General features: G+C 36.9%; 1 protein-coding gene across 1 annotated transcript in view; it reads right to left on the bottom strand.

Annotated features, from left to right (window-relative positions):
• Positions 1–12,035, bottom strand: part of heatr1 (HEAT repeat containing 1) — a 33,344-nt gene extending 21,309 nt beyond the window's left edge. Inside the window, exons 1-17 of the mRNA XM_053639937.1 lie at positions 11,986–12,035; positions 11,537–11,690; positions 9,668–9,884; positions 9,351–9,492; positions 8,865–8,966; positions 8,621–8,767; positions 7,315–7,526; positions 6,977–7,107; positions 5,742–5,847; positions 5,530–5,634; positions 4,762–4,879; positions 3,381–3,488; positions 3,138–3,233; positions 2,697–2,785; positions 2,363–2,574; positions 2,123–2,244; positions 1,792–1,986 (exon numbers count right to left, since the gene is read on the bottom strand). Of these exons, the coding sequence (XP_053495912.1) occupies positions 1,792–1,986; positions 2,123–2,244; positions 2,363–2,574; positions 2,697–2,785; positions 3,138–3,233; positions 3,381–3,488; positions 4,762–4,879; positions 5,530–5,634; positions 5,742–5,847; positions 6,977–7,107; positions 7,315–7,526; positions 8,621–8,767; positions 8,865–8,966; positions 9,351–9,492; positions 9,668–9,884; positions 11,537–11,678 (2,244 nt within the window). The 5' untranslated portion in view covers positions 11,679–11,690; positions 11,986–12,035. The remainder of the gene's footprint in view (positions 1–1,791; positions 1,987–2,122; positions 2,245–2,362; positions 2,575–2,696; positions 2,786–3,137; positions 3,234–3,380; positions 3,489–4,761; positions 4,880–5,529; positions 5,635–5,741; positions 5,848–6,976; positions 7,108–7,314; positions 7,527–8,620; positions 8,768–8,864; positions 8,967–9,350; positions 9,493–9,667; positions 9,885–11,536; positions 11,691–11,985) is intronic.
• Between the last annotated feature and the right edge of the window lie 602 nt (positions 12,036–12,637).

Below are 12,637 nucleotides of genomic sequence, written 5' to 3' on the forward strand. Positions count from 1 at the left end.
TTGTAATACATTTGCAAAGAAATTCCAAAAACCTTGTTTTTGATTTGTCATTATTGGTTATTGTGTGTAGATTGATGGCCAGAAAAGTAAATTTAATCTATTTTAAATTAAATGTATAACAGAGTAAGTCTGTAAAAACTGAAGGAGGCTGAACACTTTCCAAAGTAATAATTAGATTATTACCCCACTGAAGTAAAAGTGACCAAAGATCATTTGAGCAAATCATGGTCAAATTGCTTCAGGTGATAAAACTAGAGAGGCTAACATAGGTGAATCTGATAACCAAATTGTGACCAAATTAATGGCCAAAACCCTGGACAAATTACATAAGTTATTGAATAAAAAAAAATAGAAAAATATAGTAATTGTGTCCTGTGCAAAATATTGGACACTCTTCCAGTTGTAAAGTTTCACAGTTTAACTAGTTAGCCTTAAGTGATTTGTCATTAGGAATTCCACAGCATAAAAATATATCTGACTCATCAAACCTTGTCCTAACACTTAACCACCATCGGAGGAGCTGACTAAGGATCTGAATATGATGCCTACAGAAGAGAAGGTGGTAATAAAAAGAAATTGAAGTGTTTCCATCTCCAATTTCCATTGTCTGTTCCAAAGATCTTTAAGAAATGGCAGTCAAGGGGAACTGTGAAGTCAAGGCAAGATCTGATATAAAACTTAAAACTGGAACTTACTGGCCACAAAATCAACAAGGGTCTGTTTAAAGGACAAAAAAGAAACAGGAGACTTTGGTGAAAAGAACACCTTGCCAACTGCTAACATGGAGGTGGATAAAGTTTGTGTGACAGCCAGTGGCACAGGAAACTTTATAGGCAGATGGTAGAATGGATTCCAGCAAATATCAGTAAGCAAGTGTAACACCTTTATCCAAGAAACTGAAGCTGAAAAGAGGCTGGCTTCTGCAACAGGACAATGATCCTAAACATACCTCAAAATTCACCATGTACGACTTCAAGAAATGCAAACTGGAAGCTTTTGGAATGGCCCTCACAGTCCCCTGACTTGAACATCATTGAAAATATGTAGGTATTTAGAATTGTAAACAGTTATCCAATAACACTATTAATATTTTTTTCCCATGAATAAATTAGGTTACAAATGTAGAGGTAGGCAGGAAGTTTGGGGTTACAACCTAGGATAATTTTAATCACATTAAGATAATTCTGACGTTAAATAGTTCATGAATTAAATATAATGATTTTTAAGTAATTATAAAGGTTATTTGATCTCCTAAAATTAAAAAATATTTTCTTATTTTTATTACAACATGGAATGACTGCTTGATGGGTGAGACATCCGAGTAGTTTATCAGGCAGCTATGAATCTTTAAGAGTAATTTTCTCTTTCTCTGAAGGAAACCAGCTTTTTAAATTGCACTACCTTGTGACTGAGATATGTGCAAATAAGACAACATGAACAACATACAGTATGAACAATTTACATCATAAGTTGTGAACAAACTATTTTTTAGAACAACATATAGTAGAAAATGTCAAAACTTCACTTTGTGAAAGGTTTCCCAGCCTACTTGAGGCATTACCTCTTTAAAATACCATAAAAATACAAATGTATTCTACACAGAATTGGTAAACTTTATACTATTTCTCTCCAAACCTGAAAAGTGTCATTTTATGAATACAATACTTAAAAATTAGTATTGTATTAATTTGATATCCTAATATTAATGCCCTTAATGTTTCAATGACACCATCATGTAAATAGTAATTTATTTTTTTCAGTGCAAGTGTAAGTATAAAGCAGTATCGAGACCTTTTCAGTCTGTAGTGCGTACAGCTTTCTCAGCGAGGGCTCAAGCAGTCTGAAGAATGTCTGAGCTGTGTGGAGGTGCATGCTCTCATTCAGAGACTCCAGAGACTGCAGAAGAGCACAAATCAACACCACGAATGCTGCCCTCTCTCTCATTCCAGTACCCTGCTTGGCCAGCAATGCGCACACACTCTCAATCTGTCTCACACAAAGAAAAACAAACAAACAAAAATATCAGAGAGCCCTCCTCTGGATCTGCTAAATAAGAAAAACAAGCTCAATGTAATCAGAACAATCAGCAACCAAGAATTCCAACAGCCGGATAATGACTTACAGCATTGCGCTTAGTGGATGGCTCCATGCGGGCCAGGTTTTTTGTCAGAGTGTTGATGAGCATCTGGTTGGCCACTCGGATAAGATCTGCTGGAGGAGTTTTCTTCAGCACCCCGTGTAATACTGTAACAAACAAAGACACACCATACTCAGTCAAAAAACAAAATTAGTAATGACGAAAATTTCTCTATGTCAGACACTAGCAATTGGGATGTAAGAGAGTCAGCAACTGTGTATGTACCTTTGGCCCAGCCCTCGGTGAGAGGATGCTGGGATAATAGATGCGTCTCAGCCACAAACAGCGCCAGCTTCAGCTCTGCTGACTCAGGTACCGAATTTGTTATTAGCAGGAAAGGTAGTAGCTCCCAGCTAATTTGGGCTCTCAGATTAGGGTTAGCCTCCCTGACGGGCAAGTCATCAAGAACTCGAACCGCCTCCTTTAATACTGAATACCTGTCATGGCATCAATCGCAGAGATTATTAGTTCTAGAAGGTGCACATCCGGCTGGACAACGCCGACACTAATAAAGCTCATAACGTGGAAATGTGGCATGTCTATTGCTTTGTGTACGCACCAGGGATCAGCGTCGGCTGGCTGGACCCGGTGGAGAAGAGAAATCAAACAAGAAATTGTCTTCTCTGAATCCATATGATCGATATAGAGCTGGCGAGCCATCATTAGAAAGAAAACCCAATCAGAGTTCATGCAGAAAAAGGAACAAGTATTCAGAACATTCGAAAGCAAAACCTTTCCTCATGTATTTTGATATTAAGTATAAAAGTGTTTTGTGAAAGAATTAGGTAAAGTCTCGTGAAATCGCAATGTGTTACATGTGCGTTAGAAATTTAGAAGCTCATGACATACTGGAAAACTTTTGCAATAATTTGATATTTAAATCAATCATGCATTTGTGATTGCATAAATAATGGGTGAACTTTTCTTTAAAAAACAACAACATATCTGTATGTCCATTATACAGCATGCTTTACTGGTGGCCATAGGGCTTTTTTCCTACCCGCAGTGCCGAGAGTGCTGACAGGACAACATCAGGCACATCATCCTTCAACCTCTCAAGCAAAGCATCCTTCAGGAATGCCTCATCAAAGCCCTCCTTATAGAAGACACACACAAACCATACAAATTACAATACATGCAATTTCCATAAATAAAGGTGTTCACACAATGAAGTATAGGGTCTTTCGGAACATTTCCTGCATGCCGCAACACAGCAACCACGCAGCATTAAGGCTGAACAAACCTGTCCAGCAGCGAGAATCTCTTTCACATATTCTACAGCCATGTTCCTCACAGCGGACACAGGGTGTTTAAGACTGAGCATCAGAGAGGTGTCCGAGTTTGCCAGAACCTACACATTAAGTACACAAAATGGAGCAGATATTACAGTTAGAATTATATAAATATAAACTAGTGATAGCAGAATTTTACACAAGAAATTACACAACAGCGCAGCAGATACTGCTTTAGGTTAAAAACAACAATTAAAACAACCGAAACAATGAAATGTTTCAGAAATGAATTATGTAACAAAAACAGCATGCAGCTTTCATGATCAATTAACACGCCAAACAGTAATATGATCTAAAATTACTACCACTAGCTAAACAGTAATGGCAGCTTGGTGATGTATACTCTGCAAGTACTAAACCAAATGATTACTCAAGTAAACCTGTATTTGTATTCAGTTCACTTTGTTGCACATTATATAGCTTACGAAGTAACATTAAAAAAAACAACTAAATAAATAAAAAATTTTAATCTAAATAGGGAAATGCCCTGGAGAACAAATATTTGTAAAGGTTACATGAATGCACAATAAAAGTTTTATTGTCAATGTTTTATCATCATTTTAGTTTATAATCCTTTTAGTTGACTGTTCATGGCTGTGTGAAGCCCTTAAATAAATTGAATAACATGCAGACAAACACTCTAGCAGCTATATTATAGCTTAGGAGCTATACCCTCCGAAAAGCTATATCACTGAGATAATCTGCAAAATGATTTTCACTCATTGATGATCACGAACATTTCTCGTGAGTAACTACAGTCACTCTGATGGTAATCCATAATTATGAGTGGATAACATTTTAATCCAATTCCTTAATACAATTCTTGATAGATTCTTCAGTCAGATTTTAACCACGTTGCTAGGCTATGCGGGTCTCTTTTTGTTTACAAACACCCAAGTGATATAGTAGCATGTCACACATGGCATACACTTTTAGTACAATTCATTTACAAATGATGCAGCTGGTGTAAAAGGATACCACTGATACCATATTCACTGGGTCTGGTTTAATATGTTCTTAATTAGATAACATTTTTAATTTGCTGTCAAGTCAGTAGGGTTTCTTTTCACCTTTGCAGTCAGATGTGTGCGTGTGCACCTAATCTAGACTTGGTAAACAGTACTGTTATGTTTCAACTTGGTACAGAAGCACCAGTTCCAATACTGAACTGAAGGCAGCTTTTGCATTTTTACCAGCTTTTAGAAGTACCAAACATCTAGTCCAGATTATCCTCAAATCTTCTTTACATTTTTATCTTCTTTTCATAACACTTCCTGGTCTTAAACTGTACTAACATGCAGAAGGAAAAGACACAAATGCTACTCTGCCTACCTGGTGCTTGCCACAGCACACGGTAAGAGAGAGGAACTGATGGAGAAGGTTCTTCTGCTGCGCTGCGCTGATCTCACCCACACAAGCCACCAGAACAGCATCCAGAGCACCAGGATACCTGCAACACAGCATTAGCATTAGAGATAAACACTCTCTTCTCATCTGGATAAAGTCTGGGAAAGAATGGGCACAGTTATTCAGATATTTGCATAACTGAACCCAGCTTCATGTGTGAATGTGACTAAGGCATCTGCAAATTTGAATCTAAATAAAATAAACTGTTTATTACAGTGTCGTTTTTAAACGTGCATGCATAAAACTAAAGAGAATGATAGAACACAAGCAGCAAATATTGTGATTCATCAAGTGAAATGAAGCTAACAAAAGCAAACAAAAAGGTTCAACTGCCAGATTGAGAAAATACATTATGTACATCTATAGTAAATAGAAGAATGTAGAGTGACAGTGAGGCTCTGTAACCCAACACACAGCTGTGGTGGAAAAAACACAAACTCTTAGCTTCTTTTAGCTGGGAAAAGTTTCTTAAGCTTCTCGTGTATATTTTCAAAAACTATTCATGTAGGAATATGGATATTTGAGTATCACAAAAGGTTACAGTGCTCAACCCTTTTCCAGATACTACATCAGCAATATGCACATCCCATACCCGGTAAAGAAAGTCAAGACCAAGTAGGGAGAAAACAAAAAAAGCTTAAGATTCTAGATTCATCACAGTTAAAGCAAAGTTGGAGGTAGCTGAAAACTCACTTGTGTTCAAAGAGTCTGACAACTGGTTGGATCTTCTGATTAAGGACGGAGAGTTTGTCTGAGGGGAGCTCTGTACCACAGCACATGTATCCCTCAAGGAGTAGTCTAGAAATGCCAACAAATCCTTATTATTAGTCTTCAGCGTTCATACTCCAGAGCACTGTGCACACAGCACATAATGACGACACAGATTTGAGCCTAAAGCAGATTACCGTGCCACTGTGCTCGCCAAGCCAGTGGTCAAGGGAAGGTTCTCGATGACTGACTTGAGAAGGCCGCAGTTTGAAGCACTGTGCGAGTCCTCCTTGCCTGACTCATCTGTTGGCAAGCAATTTCAGTCAAATTATTATTATTCAAAAAAAGGTATAGAAAATTGCTCAGGTAGCTCCACAAACACTATTTAAACATACTATCTTTACTATTTAACATAAATGGACAGACAATCTGAGTTCATAGAACATTATCAATGAGTCATTAGTCATTAAAAGAGAGCACAAGGGGACACGAATTTCATGCACACAAAGTTATCCGAGAGCGCGAAGCAATGACGAGAAGTTGCTGCATGTGAGAGTGAACACTGAGCCCTTAGACAGGTGCACTTCTTTTCTGCTCACCAGGGTCTAAATTTTTCTTGTGGGTCAAGTTGATTTTTTGAGACCTTTGGGGCAGGGATAAGATGTATGTTCCCACTCCTATGATTCTCAGGCCAACGCTTTCTACCGGAGAACCAGATCTCGATCTGTCTCTTATAAGAGTTACCAAGATGGAGAAGAATTACTTTTTACCTATTTGAGTTCCTGTATTTGTCACTTAAACACAAAATCAGTTATAAAATTGTATTGTTTTAGCGACCAACATTTTTTAAAAGAAAATTTCAAGCAAGTGGCACTACTTGGCCACTTCTTACGCAAAGGTAAATAAACTAAATTTAAAGAAAATCTATAGAGTGATATAGATTTATAGATATAGTGGAATTTATAATGGTGTGTGATGATTTCAACATGACCAGTGGTTAAACTAAGGCATCAAATGGATTCCAACTTGAAACCATCACAAAACATTTGAATCCTATTAGCAAATATCCCAATATCAACTATTTCACTGCTCCATGTTCTTGGACACTTTTGTGTACACGTAGTTCATGGCAGCTTGTGCTCTTTTAATATCCATGCTCACTGTAAACTACTGCGCACTCATCTCTCCTTACACTATTAAAGATACTTTTTAAACGCCATAGTTCAAGAGCCAAGTGACAGAAGAGAAACTTATGGATATTTTTTTTCTCTGTAATTGAAACGGGAAAGAGAATATATTCCCGGCCATGGGTGACTGTTGCATCACTAGGATTCTGATCCATGATCAACAAAAAATACTTTTCAGGCATTTATCCAAGATTAAGCCCAAACATTTATCTAACAGTTTTAAAACTAGCAAATATGAACTCTACCATTTTGCGTGATGACCATGTGAGTGAGATGTGGCAGGAGGTAGTGCAGCAAGGGACTGATATCGTAGGAGGCCGCTATACACTGCAGGGTGGGCACCAGAGAGGGAACTTGACAGAGGTACTCAAATGTCCTGGGTGGAGGAGGATGGGGACATTACTGATAAAACTCCATCCATCCATCAACAGATCACAATCACATTCAAAATTAATTTAAAAAAATTAATAAATAATTCACTGACTGAAAAAACAATATGTCTGATTTACTGAGTAGATCGGTTATTAGTACAACAGATGAAAATAATCAAAGTACTAGTTTTGGAGCAAGCAGAAACACTCACCTTTGTCTGATGACTCTTTCCTTCTGATTTTGGAGGAGGATTATGAGGCACGACAAGCCCTCAGAAGTCAGCACTGGAGCTCTACTCACTGACCTACTCAACTGCCGTGCCAGTGAATCCAGCAGGTCTGGCTGCATCACTACCTTCACAGCAAGCTGACACACAATCATGTAAGTGGCAGCTTTGTAGTCCAACAGCTCTGATTTCAGGCCCTGCAAAAAATGTTTGCTGTAGTCATCTCTGCTTTTTCCAGTGCTCTGAGGCCTCGCTTTTATGTCAAATATTTAAATTGCGCAATTGCAGTTTTAAACAATTTTAAGTTAAAATCTTAATGCTGTCTTTATGATTTACAGTCAACCCTTAAAGACTGTAGAAAATAAACAAGACAAATAAGTATTCAGATTTTCAAATTTATCTGAGTGGAGATTCTACTTATTGTTCTCTAACTGTACCATTTCCCCAAGAACATTTTGAAATAATGTTTTTTCTATTGCCAAGTTAAAAAAAAAACTTGTAAAATTATTACTCCTAAAGAATATCTAAATACTTATTCAAGCAAACTACCACTTTTGGGGAAACTAAAATATATATATATATATATATATATATATATATATATATATATATATATATTAATATAAATGTTTTTTTTAGTGAATTGTTTTCAGTCTCCACAAACTCTACTGTTAACTTAACCTTTTTTTTTCATTTCTGCTTCCTTATGGTATAAATATGAAGTTACACACATGTAAAATCTCTATTTTATCATGTCATCCATGACGATAGTAGATTACCTGCATAAATTATAAGTAATGGATACACATGCAGTAAAACTGTGCACTATCAGAGTCGTAATAAAGATGTAATAACGGTCTGGAACAAGTGAACACCTGACAGGAATTTAGCCAAAACCTAGTTTCCTCTCCAGATAGAGATAGATGGCCATAAATTGAACTTTCAACAACTCAATTACCCCAGCCATGCACCCAAATGAACAAAGAAATGGTCACAGAATGCCAAATTAATGTTTTGCATCTCAGTCTCAGGTTTTGAATGCTACTGAAAACCAGCAAATTAGCTGAAGAGGTCAGAAATTAGACAAAATCCTAAGTACAAGTGCAAGGAGGAGTGTACTTTAATAAAATATTCCCCATACAAAAATGGTTTACGTTTCAAAGAAATATTGTGCTAAAATGAAATTAATTACTAAAGGCATGCTTTTTTAAGTTTCAAGAAGGGGGCCAAGAATTGTGGAGTTGACTGAAAGTGTATTAACATTTTTAGGTTAAGTAAGATCTGGACTTACCAGTTGTAAATATGGAAGCAACTTGGCTAAGACAGAATCTGTGATTTTCTCTACTGCCTCCAGTGCGGGAACAATAGTTGCCGAATAGAAAGAAAATATCACTCGCAGCTGCGCACATTTCCCATCGTGAACAAATCGCGAATAGGCCTAAAAGAACAATAATGTTGCCCAGTTAATCAGGCTACAACAGTACAAATCTCTTCATGATACCACAACAAATCAGGCTGGGGTAAAGATGGTTTACCTCGACTGACTTTGTCACCAAGGTGCAGATGAAATCCATAAAACCCAGATCTTTATAACAGTGAGTCAGAAGAGTCCCTCTTGGTAAAGGAACTCCAGGTTTCTATGGAGCAGACAGACAGACAGCGAGAGAGAGAGAGAGAATTCATCTGAGCAAGTTGCTGTCTCGCTGTACTGACTAAAAAATGCTGCCGGAATATTTCAAAATGGAATTGCATAACACAGACAAGTAGTTTATTTTGTTTGGGATGAAAACATTGGATGAAGACTCCCTAGCTTTATCTTATTTACTGCTATGGAAGAGTGAATAACTGCAGACTTTCTCAGTACTCATAATTTTAAAGAAGCACACCTATTATTTGTCATCAGTTGTATAAAATAAATAAATAAATAAATAAGTAATTTTTGACACATCTTTGAAATATAACAGACATTTACAAAAGCATAAAAGATCTCCCCCATCGCAGAGCAATTTAAAAATGTTTACCTGAAGTGCATGCAGCCAATGCCACCTGTGTGTGGGATCCTCTATCTTAAAAAGCTGAATGACTCGTACAAACAATTTGGTCTCATGATATGGCAATACACAAGCAATCAAACTGTCCTGGTTGTACAAGTGAATGTGGAACCTGAAATACAGTCATAAAAAAATTAAATAAAATAAAAATTCAGTGTATGCCTGCCTACATGTGTTCAAACATGAAATAACCAACAAGAACATACAGATAGCCAACAGCAGACAGTCATGACAGTGCTTAATAAATCATGAGCAAAATAATGATGTTATTATAAGAGATATTCCACCTGTGTACAAGCCATTCCAAACACTTCAGCGCAGGCTTGAGCAGGAAGTATGGGGATAGACGGACGAGGAACAGTGAGATGTCCTTGTCTAGTTTCTGGTTTACCTCCTTGGACTGCACGCTACGCTCAAGGCTTAAGGAAGCCTGGCTAAAGAGGGTTTCTTGAAACTCTGCGAACGCTGCCTCAATTCCAAGTAGCTCATCAAGCCCTGTGCAACCTGCATAATGGACATATAGACTTTAGCAGAATATTATTAAGGCATGATTTAAGCAATCCAGGAATCATGTATTATATAGCATTTAAGTAATCTGCAGTGTGTGTGTGTGTGCACATACTGTGTCATGTTTTGTAGTGTGTGTGTGTGTGTGTGTGTGTTTGAGCTGCATCAATATGGAGCTTGGAAACTGATAGTATCTGAATATGCATTTCATATATTAGAATTCTATCTGTCACAGAAAACAATTTTTTTCTGTATTGTATTTAAGAAATTTATGTGGGGGTTTTTTTCCCCACCAGTGTTTCTCTTTGTTTTGTCTTTAAATACATAATTAGAAATTACAGGTTACAGTTTTGAGATAATAATAAAAATAAAAACAAAACAAGAACCCTAAATACAAATCTAAAAAACAAAAACAACCTTAAAAATACATTTTATGTAAATTAGGTCAAAGGCGAAGCATCTGCGATTCCCAGGGAACAAATAAAAGTTTTGAGTTTTCTATGGTGATGTTAAACACTAAATGCCAAACATAACTATTTAGGTGGGGTTTTTTTTTTAACTACTAGAGCCCACCCATGTTTACAAAGCTCTGCCCCAGGATCGATTGTGATCTGTAGAATCTACAAATGGAATTTTCCACTGCACGATACGGCTCGACTCGTCTCTGCTCGCTTTCCACTGTGGATACCACGTACCTTTTTTTTAGTACCACCTCAGTTGAGGTTCCAAGTGGGCTGAGTCGATACTAAATGTGAGGTATGCACTGAGGGAGTAAAGATTCTCCTTAACATGTCATTCTGTATTGTACCTGAATAAATGTGTCATTTAATACATACTTTATGTATGGTAATATTCTATTAATTGAAAATTCTCTCATACAAAATATAATTACAACAAAGGTTTTTGATAAACTCCTGTTTGGAAATTGGTAACATGCAAGATATAAAAATCTAAGAAGATTTTTAAATCTTGCATGTTACCGATTTCCAAACAGGCATTTATCGAAATCTCTCCTGTTACAGCTGAATCTAACTTATATCATAACTTGTCATATCGAGCACTACGTAGGTTCTAGAGCACTGTTATTTTATATCCTCAATAGGGTCCATGTTTGGTGAATAGGAAAGGCATTTGGAATACGGCCTGAGCATGAATTTGTACAGGGTTTCGATTATACAACATTATTCCAGTGTGAAGGTGAGTGGAAGATGGCACCCACATATATATATATATATATATATATATATATATATATATATATATATATATATATGTGTGTGTGTGTGTGTGTGTGTGTGTATATATATGTGTATATATATATATATATGAATATATATAAACAAATTACTGCACCTCTAAATCTCAAAACAGTAAAACTTATTTTTTAATGATTAGTTTTCAATATGAAGAAAAAACTGGCAAAAACATAAATGTATTAAATAAACTGCAGAAAACATTATTATATATAGAGCATATAATTCAATTGTTATTATTTTTTTGTTATATATGGTGTGTATATAATTCATATTCATACTTTTGTCACCTTCCAAACTCCATACATCACGTTCTATATTGGGTGTGTGTGAGTGAGCTGCATAAGCATTCTGTAATATATATGTATGTGTGTGTGTGTGTGTGTGTTTTCATACCCAGGGCATAGATAGTGCCCCTGTCCATGCTGGCAGCATCTTTAGGATCAAAGAGAACCGAGGCGACCTCCCTCCGGCTCAGCAGACTCGGGTCACTTTGCGGTAGAGCGAGCCGCTTCAACTGGTGTGCTAATGACGTCATCTCAACTACTTTCTGTAGGTCAACACACAAATCTTGATTTAAATATGTTTATAACTACATTGATCTATGTTACGTTAAAAATGCCGAGGGGACCAAAATGTAACATCTGTCCAGCTGTGTGTATTCTGTGGGCCTTGCTGCCCGGCACGTTACAGACAAAACGAGCAGCCAAGATTATTCGTGCTCTTTCTTTGTGTTCTTCGTTAGCCATCAAAACGAATAATACAGTTCTAAGTAAAAACCGCTCGTTTTTGACATTTAATTGCCATTAAACTGGGAACAGGGTAAAAACAAAACAGACACTTACCTTCCTCACACGTGCTGCTGGAGCGTAAACTTCTTCGACTGTTTTGCAATAAGCGCGATGGTCCCTCTAGTTCCCTCTAGTGGAGAGGAGTCAATATTACTGCATTGTCGACTAGAGGTCGTAACTCGTAATTCCCGATTTTCTCACCAGGAAAAACCAAAGAAACCCCACCTCAACTCAGAATCCATACCCTATATATAAATATAAGGTCCCGTTTATATCTTAGCACCTGTTAGTATATGTTATGAGTTAGGGCATAACAGTGACAGCTTTGGGGGTCTGATAAAATGGAATCTGACTTGGTATGTTGAGAAGAATTTTTTTCTTTTAAGAGTTTTATAGGGAGTGGTAGTTGACAGACTTCTTTCAGCGAGTTAAGGTTTTTGACCCCTGTTAAGCAGGAGTACACTTTAGTGTAGTCTGTGGTGAAGTGTGTTTTGTATTTTCTTTCTTTTTCTTTTTCTTTTGGACATTACAGCGTTACTGAACTACAGTGGTACAGTGAGAGAGGTCGACTGTAAAGCCCGCCCACAGATCAAACTGATAGGTCTAGTTAACCAAAAAGAGAGACCAATCAGGATACACTCTCTGTCACTAGCTGCGTTTACATGGACAACAATAATCCACTCTTAACCCGATTTAGACCATACTT

Source organism: Ictalurus furcatus, chromosome 13, assembly GCF_023375685.1.
Source record: "Ictalurus furcatus strain D&B chromosome 13, Billie_1.0, whole genome shotgun sequence".
NCBI classification, from domain to species: domain Eukaryota; kingdom Metazoa; phylum Chordata; class Actinopteri; order Siluriformes; family Ictaluridae; genus Ictalurus; species Ictalurus furcatus.